Source organism: Pleurodeles waltl, chromosome 4_2, assembly GCF_031143425.1.
Source record: "Pleurodeles waltl isolate 20211129_DDA chromosome 4_2, aPleWal1.hap1.20221129, whole genome shotgun sequence".
Lineage (NCBI taxonomy): Eukaryota > Metazoa > Chordata > Amphibia > Caudata > Salamandridae > Pleurodeles > Pleurodeles waltl.
The window spans coordinates 767,073,844-767,092,216 of NC_090443.1; the positions used below are offsets into that span (position 1 = coordinate 767,073,844).

Below are 18,373 nucleotides of genomic sequence, written 5' to 3' on the forward strand. Positions count from 1 at the left end.
CCTCTGGGTGTATGTTACAATAAATTGCACACTGGCATCAGTGTGCATTTATTGTGTTGAGAAGTTTGATACCGAACCTCCCAGTCATCAGGGCCCTTGGTACCAGCGGTGCCAGTTACAAGGGACTTATGTCAGTGCCAGGGCTGTGCCAATTGTGGAAGCAAAGGTGCAGTTTAGGGAAAGAACACTGGTGCTGGGGCCTGGTTAGCAGGGTCCCAGCACACTTTCAATTAAAACTTAGCATCAGCAAAGGCAAAAAGGTAGGGGGTAACCATGCCAAGGAGGCATTTCCTTACACATCTGCACAGACTGATTTGAATTAAAACTCAGTGCTGGCTGATTTGTGTTTGAACTCTGCACTGACTGATTTGTGGGAAAGCTCTGAACTAGTTGATTTGTACTGGAGGTCAGTCATAGTACTCGCATTTGAATCTGACACTACCTGATTAGGGATCTGTTCAACAGGTGTAGTAGGTACATCAAAGGTAACATTTCTTGCTGCTTCACCTGTCACTCCTATCTGCTCAGAATTGTATGGAGGTGGATGATTTCACAATAGCTGATTATCATCCAAATCACTCTCATAGGTTTCAACTTTCTTTTCAGTATCTGTTGTCTGTTCTGCATTTTCTGTCTTTTTCTTAGTCATTGGTTTAGAGATTTCTCCTTCTTAACTAGTAATGGCTGGAAACAACCTTGGTCCCTCAATGATGTCTGCTCTCCAAGCTTTTTGCTGAAAACCCATCTTGCCTCTGCAACAGTCCTTCATGTATTTTTCATTCTACTCTCGGACTTTTCTCACCGCCGTTTCTGATGAGTCATATGTTCCCAAATATTAAGTGCTTTAAATTTTGTAGGTCTTGGAGGCGTTTTTTTGTTCACTATCAGGAAGTAACTCACAATTCTCTTTTCGGTGATAACAGCCAATACCAGCGTAACACTCTGTGATGTAGTCCACAATTACGGTTTCGCAAGAACCGACGTGTACCAATCTGATCCACAATGACGTCAGTCTCACTCCTCGCGGCAGCTCACCCTCCTTTACAATGTCTCTCACTATCACTCATGCTAAATGAGTACTAAATATTGCGAGCAAAGACCAACAACCTTTCTGCTCCCTACAGGATAGGGTAACCAAACATTTCAAAGCTGTAGGGAGCTACACTTTCTGACTATGCTTCTACTATTACATAAAAAATGAAACTCAACAAGGCATCTCACTCTGGGTGACACAGTTCCTACATGTGCATTCAGGAGTCACTAATACCAACCACCCATATTGACTCAAGGAATACTATTGACACTTTCTACGACGTCTCACGGCAAGCACCTTACACTGCAGACAATGTTTTGACCAAGTTTCTGTTGCCCTTGTGCATCATCATGGGATCTGAGGCCACAATTGACCCGTTACCCAACACAACTTCTTAGCACAAAAGTGCCATAATCACAAAAAACTTTGGAAACACCGCAAAACACTTCACAATGTCACACTTCACCACAATCATAGTCAAAGCAACACAAGCACAAACCCTATTAATACTCACACATCCACTGCAAAGGAACAACATTGGAACTCCATCAATCTTCAGAGTGAACCATGGGACAAATATTCTCAGGGTGGGCAATTTGCATGACAAAAATCCTAGCTCCTGGAATTTGGGAACTACCACTATGCCTATCTATTTCTTCCCCCTTGTGGAAGGAACCAATGCTCTCCTGCCAGATTTGGTAAAGCATTTTTCAGTTATGCTTTTAACATGGTCATAGGGCCTTTTTACCCTGCATAAACAGATAGAAAGGTTGGGCATCAAAACTCAAGTGACAATTCAAAATGACAGTATAACCCATGTGGCCATATAAGGAAAACTCCAGTCTGGAGTAAGGTTAACGATTTTATTACAGACTCATGCTCAAGTTTAAATATATCATTCTCAAAACAAAACTATAGAGCTACAGAATCACCATGGGTTGACCAGGGCATTGGAAAAGGTTTAGATGAACTAACATCAAAAGGACTAAACAATTAACAAAGACAATACAAAACATCAAAAGAATTACTTGATGAGTTGAAAACAAGCACTGTTCAGGTCTTTTAAGCATGAAGGCAATGTAAAAGATATTTAAATTAGCTAGCTAGGGCAACGGGAATCCCTACAGATTAGCAAATCACAAATGTGCATGTGCTGGGCTGAAATACATGAGTTCAAAAAGTAAAAAGAAAAAGAAAGAATTTGAACAGAACGACATCTGGTGCAAAAGGTGACCAACCAAGGTAGGCAAAATGTATCTAAAAAGGGAAGGTGTCAGCATTTCAGAAGCTCAGTTAAGCATCTTCTTGGGTCAGGGGAAAAATCTAAGTCTCACAAAGCATTGGAAATGAAGGGGAGAGAGTAGAGAGGTCTGCATCTCTCAGAGTCCAAGGGGATGTTTCCTAAAGGGAAGAGCAAGAAGAATGCTGCTAATCCAACTGTGGGTTGGTAAATTAAAGACCAACGTGATTGATGTTTCGTCCATCAGCTGCATGACATCAATCAGAAGACTTCACTATCCTAAGTCCATCACATGACCTTCACTTGAAACATCAAGAAAGATTCCCATTACCAATATGGAAAAGGCAAACATCTTAGCTCATCTGTACTGGTTGAAACAATTGTACATAGTTTATTTCCACAGTTCCTCAATGTACAGGGTTCAAGGTTATTGTCTCAGGCTCACTATGGGTATAACAATAGGCCATCTATTTCCAGCCTTGTATTTCATGGGAATGAAGTCTTGAAGAATATCACATTACCAAGAATGACTAAATATTTTTCTACACGTTTATGAAAGAGGGCCTTGCAGGCCTCACATAGGCTAACTAAAGTGAATTACAATGGCACATTGATTTATCTCAAGTAAGGCACATATAACATTAAAATTATAAAATCATAATTAATAAGCTCTGTCAGTGTTCATGTTACAGTAGTTTTAAAACAAAATAACTCTGTTAATACGTTTCAATAAGAATAATAAAGAATTGCATTTTCCACATTCGCATGCAACATTTAAAACATTTCTTTTTGGAAATTCATTATTGTTTTAGTGAAAACTATCAATTTCATCATAAAGAAAAAAATGGAATCAAGTTAATTGATTATACATAAAATTTTAGGACTATACCACATCACTTAAAATCCCTTTTCTACAGTAAATGCACTTTATTATATGCTTTTAGTGCACCACTTCGCAGTTATTGCTTGGATTTCAAATAACAAAATGCTAACTCTGTCACATATAGATGATTACTGTGGCGCCAAAGTAGCAATAACATATCTGCTACATCACAAGCAAGATTTGGAGTCAGACATAGCACATATATTGTCTATCTGTCCACCCTTGATGAGCTATGAAGTACAGGAGACATAGGCCCCCAGCAGGACTGCCTTTTCTGGACCTTTTGCTGCCTTTTATTCGGCCAATCTTTTCATCTTGATTGACCATGCTGCTTTAGCAAGACTCTCTGGTCTGGTCCTACAGTTGTTGAAATAGTTTCTTAGCGAATGCACACAGACAGTGACCCTACTGTCTTTTTGGTTCATGGAGCTGTACACTGAATGTGGAATGTAAAGGGTTGCGTTGTTTTTCTTATCCTGTTTAATATCTCTGTCCGGCCTCTTAGGAAACTAATCAGATCCTTGAGCTTCCTGTCGCTTTCAAAGGCTAATTTTGAGGTTTGATCATTTTGCTGCTGAAAGCTTAGGATGCCTTGGACACTGGCATAAGACAGAGATCCTAGTGGCAGGAGAGGACCGGTCAGTGTGGACAGAGAGAGAGTCTGTGGCCAGTCTCTATAGAAATCTGCCTACAGCAGCTAACTTACATATAAACTTGGGTATATAAATTGATCGGGAACTGTTTTCAATTACCACATTAAGGGCCTGATTATGATTTCGGCAGACGGAAAAGCCCGTCCACTGAAATCCCAATGGATAGGTTGCCGCCAGTGTAGCAGCCTCCACGCCGGGCCCATTACGAGTTTCCCGCTGAGTCAGCGGGCAGAACCTCAGTTTCTGCCCACTGGCCCAGCAGGAAATGGCCTACAGCATTGTCTCCGACTTGTAATAGAGCCGTCGACAATGCTGTAGTGCATAGGGTGCACCAGCACCTGTCGCAATGTTCACTGTCTATAAAGCAGCAGCAACGTGCACCTGCATCCCCTCTCTGCCAGCCTTTTCATGGCATGTCACCACCATAAAATCGCTGGCAGAAAAGGGGGTCATAATCCCCTTGTAGCGCTGCCTTGGTGGATTAGGACCGCCACGACCGCCAGACCGCCAGACCGCCAGGACAACTAATCCTGGTGGTGCTGGTGGTCCGACCGCAGAGCAACTGCTGCGGTCATAATGTGGCACTTGGACCACAGCATGGCTGGCGGCCCGACCACCAGCACGAGTCGACTTGTAATGATGCCCTAAGTGTGTGTGTGGATAGGCTGCTGAGAAAGATGCTCAACTTTATTCCACAGGATGAACGTGCCTAAGTAGTTGGTTCCATGATCCTGGCCCCGGTAGACTATGGTAACAGTGCCTACCTGTTCGTGCTGGAAGATCATTTGGGTAATTCGGAATATGGCAGAAAAGTCTCTCTCTCTCTCTCTCTCTCTCTCTCTCTCTCTCTCTCTCTCTCTCTCTCTCTCTCTCTCTTTCTCTCTCTCTCTCTCTCTCTCTCTTTCTCTCTCTCTCTTTCTCTTTCTCTCTCTTTGCCTCTCTCTCCCTCTGTCTCCAGTCTCTCATTCCAAGAATACTTGGGCACAGATTTAAGAGGGCCTAGCACCATATATCACCACATTAGCATCATTTTTTTACGCTAATGTGGCGATATTATGGCAAAAATGCCACGCCATATTTACAAAGTGGCACAATGCATGCATTGTGCCACTTTGTAACCCCTTGCACCACATTATGCCTGCACTAGGCATTATGTATGCAAAGGGGGTGTTCCCCGTCAGGGGGGCCAAAAAATGGCGCAATGAAATCTAAAAGATTTCTTTGCACTATTTTTAGTGGCATTTTTAATGCCTGCACAAAGCAGGCATTAAAAGGAGGCACACCGTTGGTTTCAATGGGCCTCAATGTGCTTTGCAGGATTAGCATCAATGTTTTTGGCGTTAATCCTGGAAAGTGCCAAACTAGCATCAAAAATGTTGACGCTAGTTCCCTAACTACCACCATGGTGCACCGTTTGTTAAATACGGCGCACACATGGTGGCATTAGGAGGGCGCTAAAGGGTGCAAGAAAAGTGGCACTGCATTGGATGCTGCACCACTTTTCTTAAATTTGACCTGTGGTGTGTCCTTCTGAGTGCTGAGCACACAACTGTGGAACAAGCTCCCACAGCACATGCAACAACTTGATAATAAATATTTCCTGCAGGAGAGGCTTTTCTGCTAGCTTCCCATCTAGAGACCTTGAGTCATTAAAAAACAAATAAAGACATAAATGATTCCATTAGTATTCTGATTTTAAATACTGGAGGTAATGGGTTTGTGTTTAGGGGGAATGCTGATCTTGGGTGTGAGAGAGAGGTGGGACAAACTGATGCAGACCAGGAGAAAAAAAAAATGCATTTTGAGGTCAAGACCTGTCGGTCCTTACTAATCCAACCCTGTCAGGACTGGTGACATGAGTACTCTGATTAGCAAATTCACAATTTGAAGCCTTAAACTAATAGGTAGCTTAGCAATTAAAAGATTAAGCTCCAAAAAGAGAAACTATGGGGGTCATTCCGACCCTGGCGGTCATGGACCGCCAGGGCCGGGGACGGAGGAAGCACCGCCAACAGGCTGGCGGTGATTCAGGGGCAATTCTGACCGCGGCGGTAAAGCCGCGGTCAGAAAAGGGAAACCGGCAGCTTCCCGCCGATTTTCCCCTGCCCCAGGGAATCCTCAAAGGCGGCGCCATGGGGATTCCGACCCCCTTCCCGCCAGCCTGTTCCTGGCGGTTTACACCGCCAGGAAGAGGCTGGCGGGAATGGGTGTCGTGGGGCCCCCTAACAGGGCCCCATTAAGATTTCCAGTGTCTGCAACTGACACTGAAAATCGCGACGGGTGCCACTGCACCCGTCGCACACCAGCAACTCCGCCAGCTCCATTCGGAGCCGGCTTCATCGTTGCTGGTGCTTTCCCACTGGGCGGGCGGGCGGCCTTTTGGCGGTCGCCCGCCCAGCGGGAAAGTCAAAATGACAGCCGCGGTCATTTGACCGTGGTGTGGTCTTTTGGTGGTCTCCGCCCGGCGGGCGGTGCCCGCCGCCCGCCGGGGTCGGAATGACCCCCTATGTGACTTATCTCCACTTAATTGGTGTGCTTGAAAGGCAAGTATCTACTCAAAAAGATCAAATGAAGTGATAAAACAAGACATGCCAGGCAAATAATAAAGGACTCTGTAAAGACCAAAGCAGTCAGAGTTCTGATTGACACTTTTAATCATGCAAAGGAGTAAGTTAAACACATGATGCAGATTTCTATGATAAACACGGCTGGGCTGGGAAATTGATGACAATTGCGGTGGCCTTTGACCCCGTCTCCAACAATAGTTCCCTGACAATATGCTAAAAAAGGCGATTCGTTCTTATTGAGACGTAACACAGGAGTACTGAAGCGTGAATACAGGATAATCTCATCGTCATCTTTACAGCTTCCTTCTCAGGTCCAACTCGAATCAATGTGATCATAAACATTCTCAAAAGAATACACAGAGAAAGAGAACACTACAATAGGTAAAGTTTCAAAACATTTCATGTTGAGGTAAAATCCCCACACTCACAATAGAAGAGATACATGTAAATCAGACTTTGTGACCTCCGCAGTGAAATTACTGACATAGAAATTCAGATTCTGCTGAAAGTAATCTAGGTGGGCAGTCCCGTTGCCTAATGCGAATCCGTGGAAGTGGTAGTGTGCGATTACATTTTTTAACATTTTTATTACCCTTTTGCTGCCATGGACTATATTTCCCCAGTAACTCACTATTTTGATAATATGTGTGGCCCTGTTGAGGGTGTTCATTGTCTCGGATCGTGTTCTAGTCAATGTGGATTTGGATCTAAATGTTTAAAGCCTTCATAATAAAGGTTTCTTTTTTCAGAGAAGAGAGATTCTTATAGCTTCTTCTATCCCAACAAGAAACCTAAGAAAATAAATGATGCAAACGCATTACCCATTTAAGCTCCTGGCGAAGGAAATATAATGTGCATCACTACCAGAATTACAAAAGTGAACAAGCAGCACAGGCAAAGTTAGTAACTACGAGAAAGAGAAGAAACTTCAGGAAAAGGGCATGTTGCAAGCCTGAGAAATAATGAAAATAACAGCATAGATAAAGATAATCATAGTAACAAGGGCAAATGGTTAATCTAAAAGAACAGCAAAAGTTTTCTGAGAAAAGTACATGTTACCTTGCAAACTGCAATCCAAAACATACTGAAATAAGGGACGATAAAGATATCCTATTATTGATTGAAAATCTACAAATCATCTCAGGCGTTTTGCAGTCTTTTTTAAGTGACAAAAGAAAGATAACCAATTTTAAAATTAATACATACAAAGAGCACAAATAATGAAAATCTCAAAGGGACAGGCAGACAAGGTTAAACAGATACTGTCAGGAGTAGTGCAATGGTAGCTATAAAACAAATAAAAACAGTGCACTCGGTGTTCTGGCTGGTCTTGCACAAGGCATTTCCCGATCAACAAATAGATCCGCTTTGAAAACTCTACAACTTGATAATAAATACTGAGGTGTCTCTAACGGTTGTACGGAAGCACGTCTCTGACAGGCAAACCAGGTAAGGATCCAATGGAATGCAGCTTTGCACAATTTTGCAAAACTTGGTGCCTGATGGGTCAAAGGCTTTTATCCACCCTGAGTTTATGGGATAATGCATTAACACATAAGTGCCCTTTTCTTCTAGACTTTTGACACATTTGAATGTATGTAGCTCGACTGGTTGAAAATCTGGAAAAGGAATTGATGTTGGAATATTGCTGGGCACAGAGAAAATCACTGACCAAAAAAACAGGTTCTTCATAGATAAAGTCCATCAAAATAGGTATGGTCAACAATGAAAATGGTTCTTGAAAATTATAGACTTCACAGAAGAAAACATAGGTGAGACTCCCATTCCAATATATTTGCAGTTTCTCTACCTCATTTAGATGTATAGTACCACAAGTAGCCTCTCCTGGCTCTACCATCGAAAATCTTTGACCAGTGGCAAATCTGTGACATGGCCTCTCAGTCAATTCATCGAAAAGCCCACCCTGATTAATACAGACCTTCTGATGCATATGTAGCCTGCTAAGGACTAGGTATGGTGGTCCTTGGCAGGAAAAGTAATAAATGGCCATAGGGAGGGTAAACTCCTTGGATGTTACATCATTTGGAAACAAAGGCCCAATTCAAGAGTTTGTATCTGAGAAACAAAAATAATACAGAGTGGACTGCCATGGCATGATGGCCCGCCTGGGAGTCCATTTCTGACTAAAACTGCTCCTGTTGCATTGACATAAATACACAGAGTTAAAATATGGAGAGCAATCTGCCACATGGCCTCCGCCACTCAGAGAGTATAGAAGAACATCTGTAGAGGTCAAAATGACCCCTTTATTCATTCTTCTGACATACATCCCATCTCAATTGACCCCCACTCCTTCAGGACCATGCACCTTCCACTGAGAATGCCATGTCCACCTCCACAATCCACCCACATTTAGGGATTTAACCCCTCCTTGATTAAACCATTTTGCAGTTTCTGCACTAAATCTCCAATGTATTCATTTTGGGGAAGTCCACACCACTCCCGGAGCCTACAATTGGGGAATGCCTACACTACTATAGTCAATAATCTCCTTCATGGGGGGAGGGGGTTAGTTTAGCTGTTTTTAGGAGTTTCTACATTAAATCCGATTATTTTGGACGGTTGAGACACCCTGGTGAAAGGCCCATTGGATCCTTGAACCTACTCTAAAGATTGTACAGGTTAAAAAAAAACAGTCCTGTTGCACATGCACACACGTAGAAAATGTTACTGTTCTGATTATGTGTAGAACAGTAACAGTTCTAGGTTCCATTTGAACATTCTCTAAGGCTACATTTTGTTCGTGCTTAAATCGTTTTTGCGCGTGTCTGACTTAACACACCCAGACATAGATACTGTTATTTTAATGTATGGATTGTGTGCATTTACTTTTTGCCAACATTTTAAATTATTTTTCTAACTAGCATTGATCTGAAAAGTGTCGAAATTAGTTTAAAAAATCTGATTGTTACATGATTTGTGAAATAGGGATTATGAGGCTTTTTACCTGTCAACTGCTACAGTTGTCAGTCAACGCATGACCGCATGACATGCACCATTCAGTTGCTGACTTGACATTTGTGGAATGTGTGAATAACAGTGTTTATGAGTCGCCAACTGCGGCAAATGTACATTAATACATCAGTTACAATAGAGCATTTTTCCCCTACATCCTGGGCATAACTAGATACACCTTTTTCTGACACATTTTCGGTTTCTACTCACTCATAAAATCCATCTGATGTTTCTATAAGAGTGTACTGGTAGTTAAATGCACGCTGACATTCTTCATGTATCCTGCATTCAGTTATGTTTCATACACTCTTTAATTGGTTATGACGTTCGTGAGCGAAAAGGTGTTATATGTTTCCACACATCATTGTGTAGGTGAGATGTGACTATGTCATGTGGTCGAGATGCTGAGGAAATGTTTGAAAAACAAGCATTGACAAAACCAATAGGTCTTGCGTTAATGTACTAAAACATGCAAAGTCAGGCATGCATATATGCTATGTGCATGCATGACCACGTTAAGGCCAACTCCACTGGTTTTACCAATGTGTGTTCTGCAAAGTTTTATGATATATACCCAATTCTTTCAAGCTTAACAATCACAACTCATCGAGTTAACATTTACGGATAGGAAATGGATCTAACATTATCCTTCAAAGGTAGATTTCAAAGGTATGGAGTTGTAATCAAACCATCAACATACAGCAAACTTCAAAATGATTAGAGTAAAGTAAACTACTGCAATAGGCTAGTCACATGCCTGCTGTGGAACTCATAATAATCGAAGTCCAAAAACATCAAAGATTGCATTGTCAGTAATCATCTAAACCAAAAGAATAAACTTTGCATGGTCAACAGCAGATAACAAGCTTCAAATAGAGTACACAGGGTAGACCGAGCTCACACTATTAAAACTAGGACAAAACAAGATGGCTACTATATTTATCCTAGATGTGATGGCCATCCTGGAATGGTAAAGCAGCGATACATTACGTAAATAACACTCCAAGAGTGTTGCTACACTAATTCTAAATGCAATGGCCATCTTTGAATAATAAAATAATTATACGCTATGTACAATACTGTTCTAAGATGGCCTCCACATCCAATATCAGTTGGCATGTACGTTTGGGAGCTGCAGTCACGAGCACCGGCAAAAGCATCTGGAAAATTTATACTGCAGTACAAACGTGATTGTTTTAGGAATAAAATGCATGCATGCAGATAATTTATTGTATGTAACAAAAAGAGTTATGATTGACCATAATTGTCTGATGTAAAATAGTGCCTCGTGTGTCCCAGTGTTGTGGAATGGATTCAGCCAAACAGTGAAAAAGGCGAGATAAAAACAGTCCCATGACCTAATCAAAGATGTGACTGACAATGTCTCAAGCCAATGGCTTAAGGGTCTTCTGTCAAGAGGCCACTGCCTCAAAGAGGCTGACCCAAAGCCCACAGGATATTGTGAAAAAAAATGATCATACCTAAGCCGGTTCAAAAAGAGAAATGGTTTGTGTATGAGGTCTAATTTGAATATACAGTCCCTGATGTCACATGGACAGCGCTAGGATCATAAAAAGAGATTGAATTTAACTTACTGGGAAACAATGCCACGACACTTTCAACTGTGGTGGAAAGATCTCAAGGTTAATCCCACCTTCCTCCCTTCTACGACGTCATACTTTCTGTATCACACTCCAGAAAAGCAGGGAACACCTGATTCCTAAAAGGGGAAGGGAGTGGGTGATTAGTGGGAGGGAGTAGGTGGGAGAGAGAGAGCGAGAGAGAGATAGAGAGAGAGAGAGAGAGAGAGAGAGAGAGAGATCAAATAGGTTTCAGATTGTTCCAACTGCCTTGGACCTTCCTTCTGACTACCTTGTCTCTATGTTTGTTATGCAACTCATTTTACATGTGTTTTCTTGCTACATCTCTGATTTAGTTTTGGACAGCAGTGTAGCGGGTATTGGGAGTTGTTAAGTATCTCTAGGGTTAACATCATAAAAGCATCAAGGGACTCCGATCCGAATGTTCTGATGAGGAAAAGGCTGTAGAAAGGACAAAGGGGATTAGCTAGGAAGCAGGGAGAGGTGAATCAGATTAGGAAGGAAAAGGAAAGCATGCCTTGGAACCTACCTTGTACTGAGTTAGTCCAGCCCTTGCAACCCAGATGGCAATAAAATGATACCATAAACATAATTGACGCACATTCTCACAGTCGTTTTTAGAACATTAAGGCTGTTAAGACTATGCCAAGTGGTGATGCAGTGGAGTGATGTCTGTGATTTGTATGCACGTCACTTCCAAAAGTGCATGTCAGTAGGATCTCTGTTGGCCCTGCAGCTGAGTGCCTGATCATTAGTGCTTCTCCCAGTGTGTCCCTACTGGTGATTGTTGGCATTGGTGTGCCATTGCATCTATTCAGTGCACGAGCAGCTCTGTCATATGCTTATGCCAGGCTTCCTAGCTCATGATGAGTGTGTGAGAGTGGGATGGTTGTTGTGCTGCCACGTGGCAGATATATCTTCCATTCCATGACTTGAGCGGGGGCGGTGCCTCCATAAGGGCAGGGGAGCGTCGCCCCCGCCAGCAGCAGAAGCTGCAAACCTTCCAGAACAAAAGGTGTATTATCCTTTTGTTCTGAAAGAGGGGGGCCATAGGGGTGACGTGCAGTGGGGGGAGTGCTCAGCACTTCCCCTCAGAGCTCATGTGTGTTTGGCCGGTCGGCTTGGGCCGGCCAAACTCACATGGGCAGTAGGCTGTCTCCAGCCCGGCAACACAGCATCAGGATTGGTGCAGCATCAGGATTGGTGCAGGGCAGGCTGGGAGCCTGTGCCTGCAGTGACACTGGAGAGGAGCAGCACGAGTCGGCAGACGAGGTACGTTTTTCATTTTTTTTAAAAAGAAAAAAATAATGTACCTCTCTCCCCCTGCTCCCCACTCCTCTTGTCCCCCCTGCCCCTCTCCGTCGTGCTGCCCCCGCCCCCGCCTCGCCCCTTTTATGCGATGCAAGCAGCGACTGGACGTGAGGCACTCTAGCTACTGTGCCACACAGAGAGTACAACTGCAATGTATGCCTGACACCCCCTAGTGATATCTTTCTATGGAATGCCTTCTGTTTGCTCTAGCAGGATCATGAGAATGGATGCAACCACACACATGTTATTTGAGTGAGCTGACGTCTGTCTTCCTGACAGAAATGTGACATCTTCCTGTTTCATTCAAACCGTTTATTCAGTAATCATCTTGACACTGTGCCTTATTGTAAGCATCCCGGTAGTCGCCAGTCCCACCAAACTGTGCTTTGGGTGCATTCACTCTTGACAGATGTCCACTGGTGCCCACTCATCTTTAAGTACTGTATGACCCTCTGTCCAAGCTGCCTAAGCATCATATTGCAAGATGTAGTCATGCATGCTGCTTCACTGTCAGAATTGGTCTGGCACAGTCATGTCTGGCATGAAAAGGGACACAATTCCAGTTCTCTCAAGCCGCCGTTCTTTTGACATATTAGTGACTCTTCCACACTGAAACACAGCTGTGCAAATCTGAGAGTCACCATATGACGGGATGAAAGAATCACTGTGCGTAAAGGGGCATGTGCCAGTATAATAGCTTGTCCCACTAAGCTGTTGTCCACAGGGGTGTAGTGAGCTGATGATAACCCACACTCGTTCTTCCTGAACCAATACATTTACTAAACATAATTTCCAAGAAGTAAATCCTGTATGTGGCTCTGGGACTTAAGGGGAATGGGAACGAGACATAAGCTGGTTCCAACAGGCGAGCAGAGGTCCGTATTCTCTCTTGACATACCACGCAAGATAAATATAAATACGGAACATAACTCATAATTTGTGAATGAAGACATAGTGAGAGTACCCCCCCCCAAAAAACATAACCCATACTGAGGAAAATAAAAATGAGAAATAAGCCAGATCATTAGAAGCAGATGCGGCACAAAAGCCAGGCCTTCTGACATTCGAACTGGGGAGCCAGGTTTGAGTACTGGCATCTGCCCAAAGTCCTGTAATTCTGTACAAATCACTTAATTTCCCCATGCCTAAAGAAAAACAGAAAGGAATCGAACCTCTTGTAATGTAAGCAGGTGCTCATGTAAAGCACTGCAATACCCTTTGGCCATGTTCCCGCTATATAAAACTGTAAAAGAAAATTGCAGTTACTCCCAGGGCTAAAATAACAGTAGATTGCAAGAATTCACAAGTACCTAACTTCTCTCCAGAAGACATAGTTATGATGAGACACATATTTACAAGAAAGGGGTGCATCGGTTCTGATGGACCACTTTTCTTGCATCGCCCCACCGAACAACACCATGGTTGCACATTATATACAATATGGAACACCATGGCTGTTGTTAGGACAATAGTGTCAACATTTTTGATGCTATTGGGGCGCTTTGCTGCATTAGTGTAAAAAATGTTGATGCTAGTGCAGCAAGCACAGGGAGTCCCATTGATTAAAATAGGTGTGCCATTTTAACACCTGCTATGAGCAGGTGTTAAAACTTAAGGAAAAAATGGCACAGTGAAATGTTGTAAATGAAGCTAGGGTGGCGCAAGGTGGTGCTAGGGGCTTGCAAATATGCCCCTCAGTTCAGGGGGAGATCTATAGAGGGGCATCTCATCCATTAGGGCGGAGGAGCATTGCCCTCCTGCCAGCAGCGGAAGCTGCAAAACTTTTACAAGAAAATGATAATAAACAGTGTTTATTATCGTTTTCTTGTAAAGGGGTGGGGCCATGGGTGTGACAAGCAGTGATGGGGAGTGCACCGCACTCCCGCTCAGTGCGCATGCATGCTTGGCCGGCTATCTCGGGCTGGCCAAACACACATGAATAGTAGGCTCTCTCCAGGCCAGCAACACAGTTGCCCGTCAGGAGGGAGCATGCACAGGCTCACAGTCTGCTTGGGAGCACCCTGGCCTGGTGCTCCCAGCCAATCCTAACACTGCTCTGAGCAGCGTTGGGATTGGCCACAGGGCAGGGTGGGAGCCTGTGCCGGCAGCAGAGAAGTGGATGGAGCGGTGTGGTGGCAGCAGCAAGTGTATATTTTTTTTCATTCATTTAATTTTTATTCGGAAATCCCCGTGTACCGCCCCGCCCCTTCCGCTCCTGGATCTATATCTGCAGATCATTAGCTGGTATTTCATAGCTTGCAAACAGTTTGAATCTTGTAGACTGATAGATGTGATTAGGCTTCAAAAGGTTTCACAAACTCAAGGGGAGTTCATGAAATTAAAAATTACAAAGTATGCTCTAGGTTTGAAAAAATACACACAACTAAATGTGCACATTATTTTTCAAGCTAAGGGGTTCCCTTAATTACCACCAGTAAGTGTATATGCGAGTTGAATACCTACGAGGACACATTTAAACCACTGGTGTAAGGGAGTTTATTTCCATTTAAAAATATTTTTAGGTAATGTGTGATTGCTTTACATATCTCTCAGAGCTCATGAAATGAAGACAAGTGTCAGTCACATTTTGGATTGGGTCACATTACATCATATGTTATGTAATGTTTATTTGTACGGCATGTATCACTCAGAAGGGTATTCTGGAGTCTGAAGAAGGTTTGGTTAGTCTTGGCTAAAACCTATTGGAAGAACTAGGTTTTCCATTTTTGCAACATTTGAGGGACTTAGCTGGTGGCTCTACTGTGCAGGGGGTAGGTCATTTTCAAGCATTGAGGGCCAGGTGTAAGAATACACACCCACCGGCTTTGGCTAGCTGGATGTGAGGGATGTGGAGAAAAGAAGGCTGGCCAAGCATTAGTTTCTCGCAGGAGTGTGAAAGGGGATGCCATTTTTTAAGTATGTAGGGTGTTGGTTGTGTAGGGTTTTATATGTGTTTTTGAGGAGCTTGAAGAGTGCATGTTTGTGCACTGGGAGTCAGTGGAGCTCTTTGAGATATGTGGAGATGTGGTTGTGATGTGGGAGTTTGAGTGTGAGCCTGGATGCTGCCTTTTGGATGATCTCTAGTCTCATTGTAATATGTGCACTGATGCCAACATAGAGTGCATTGCTATAGTCCAGCTTGCTGGTAATCATGGTCTATGAGACGCTTTGTTAAGCGGGAGCCATTTAGAGGTTTTTCTGAGGGTGTGGAAACAGGATAAGGCAACCATGTTAATCTGGCTAGTCATTGAGAGTAGATTGCCCACCACTGTTCCTAGGTTCCTAAATAATTTAGGCATGTTGAGTGATGGTCCTAGGTGGCTTGGCAACCAGACTGGGGTCCATAGCAAGGTCTCTTTTTCAAAGAATACCACCTCTGTCTTATACAGCTGGTTTTCATTCCATTGGCGACTTCGACATGCAGGTGGCAAATTTTGTGTGGGTGTTGAAAGTGTCATTGGAGAATGAGCTGGATGTCATGGGCATACAAGATGATGCTAATTCTATGGGCTTGGATGATGTTGGCAAGCAGTGCCATGTAGACATTGAATAGCGTGGGGCTGAGGCAGGATCCTTCGGGGGGCTCAGTAGATCAAGTTGGCAGACGGAGAAGTGTAATGCATCAGGCTGACCAATTGGGTGAGCCCAGTGAGGAAGCAGCTGATCCAGAGACAGAGAGAGTCTGTGCATGCCGGTTTTGTGAAGGAGGCATTGGATGAGGAAGAGGTGAGAGATGATATTGAATGAGGCTGTGTGAGGCATTGGGTCAAGCTCCTTCATGCATTATTTTGTTACATGTGTCATTCAAATTTTATATACACCCACAGCATCTTACTCATTCATCCACCAGTGTGTTCGCTCATTAGTTTATCTTTTTTCCATCCGTGCACACACTTATTCCTTCATGTAGCTATCTGCATATATTTGCTTAGTCATTCATCCATACATACAGTCACGCATCCATCAATGTGCACAATCACCAAAGCATTCATTCAGTCATTCAGTCATCTATGCATCCAATCACTCATCCAGTCACCAAACCAGATACTCATCCATCTATTCATTCATGCACTCTATCGTTCATCCACGCTTTGACAAATTCTGAAACCCATTCACTTAGCAGTTTGCACAAAAAGACATACGCAATCACCAATCATGCTCAAAACCCAGAGCTAAAGGCTTAGCACTGGTAGACATATCTTGCAGGCCCACCAAGACATCTGCAAGAATTGTGGTGCTTCATTGTAATCGGCAGTGATTTTAATTAACTATTTCCACCATTGGGAGGAAAAATAGGAGTGTGGCGAAAGATACAGGAAGGCCCACCATCCATCCCATCCCCTTCAACACCACGGGGAGCAGATTACAAAGCCACCTGCCCTGCACTCTACAGCACTAACCCAGCTGTCATTCAACACTTATTTAAAGTAGTTAATACAAGGAAACAGAAAATGACCCATTAATAGCAGAAGGCTCAGCAGCCTGCTTCCGCTAGGCACCTTTAATTAAATGTATATTAAGTTGCCTCGGCTAACCTTGTCGTCACAATAGCAATTGGCTGGCACATGTCCCACTTAGGGTGACCACCTCCTTCAAGGTCGAACAATGTATGGACAGTCATGGACTTTAGTGTGTTAGTGAACTAATTAGACTACCTTACCAGAAAGCAATGATTTTTAGGTAAAAGTTCAGGATTGTTAAAAAAGTTGACATTGGCCTTACATCAGGTGGTCACCCTAGTCTCACTAGAGAGTCTCCCGAAATAGTGTCGGAGCGGTTCTGGTCACTGTAGACATTTTTTAAAAAGAAACGTTTTAAAGCATGGGCAAAGATGGCTCTTGCCAAGGGCCCCAAGGCTTTCAGGTGACCCCCTGATAGAGCCAACTCTGTTCTGCAGAGAGTCTTGCCCTGATGAACTTGAATAATTCTTAAACAGCGCTTTTGAAAATACAGTTTTTCTTTATTTTTGATGTGGGTAATGTAGGAGAGTCTACTACAGCCATTTTGAAAATAAATGTCCTTATGTTTCATGCAATTTCCATTCAAAAGTTTCCACCAGTTCAAAACAGGGGACCTCACATACAAGAAACTTGAGGGCGTCACAGAGATTATTTGCAGTAATATTAGTGAGCTGTGTTACAATATTAAAATAACTTGTCACTATCCCTGAATATTAGATGTAAACACATTTAGAATCTGGACCAGTATGCCTCCGCACTGTCAGTGACCTGGCCAAATAGGGTATGAAAGAGCTGAAATTGGATCATAAAGTCTAAGCTGTTCTGAACAGGGGCCCCCAAAATACGTTTGTCTCCAGCCCCCTAAAATCCTTAAGATGTTTCTCTACATCAAAGAAACATTAAACCCATGGCAAGGGCACTATCATTTTAAGAAAGAACGATTTTATATAAATATTCACAAAACCTCTTTACAGCCACGATTTTTACTATAATTCTGTCGGATTAGACGGTGCTTTGGTTGGATGACACCCGCTCAAATGTGTTCCCAGAGCACGTTTATTTCACTAATATGAGTAGAACGGTTAAGTGCTTTAATAGCGTTAAATAATATGGTAATGAAACGAGCAAAGTTTTGTAAAAGCCAGTTGAGATGTGTGTTTTTCTTGCCTTATTTGGTGTTCAAAACCTAAAAATTAATTATTATTGCTATCTCGTTTAGCGACAACAGCATTTTGGACGACACCCAATCGTTTCAAACTGGTTAGATTACATTCCTCCAGCAAGGTACGCAGCAACTTGTGAACTCCTTCATCTCTGCCGAGTGACAATAAGGAATCAATTACTTACCAAAAATATGCTTCCAGATGGCATATTTATTCTACCAGTTCCAGTTTTACTGCAACACTATTTGAACTTAGAAAAGTGATGACCAATCAGTATGTCGTCTATTCGGATTTCTGTTAGAACTGCATTTTTAACCAGCTCAGCGTGATATTCATTAATAAACTGATTACGAAATGCTTCTTATTTCTTGCTTAAAGAACCACTAGGTTAATCGAAAATGTTGTAATTCAGGTGTTAAATCCCAGATATTTTAAACAGGTTTGAAGAGGGAGTTAGGGTGGCGAGAGACCTTCAATCACTGACTC

At 42.9% G+C, this 18,373-nt stretch overlaps 1 protein-coding gene across 1 annotated transcript in view; it reads left to right on the plus strand.

The window, feature by feature from the left end:
- ASB17 (ankyrin repeat and SOCS box containing 17) overlaps positions 1–18,150 on the plus strand; it is a 117,423-nt gene extending 99,273 nt beyond the window's left edge. The window contains exon 3 of the mRNA XM_069233216.1: positions 17,944–18,150. Within this exon, the coding sequence (XP_069089317.1) occupies positions 17,944–18,150 (207 nt within the window). The remainder of the gene's footprint in view (positions 1–17,943) is intronic.
- Positions 18,151–18,373: the final 223 nt, after the last annotated feature.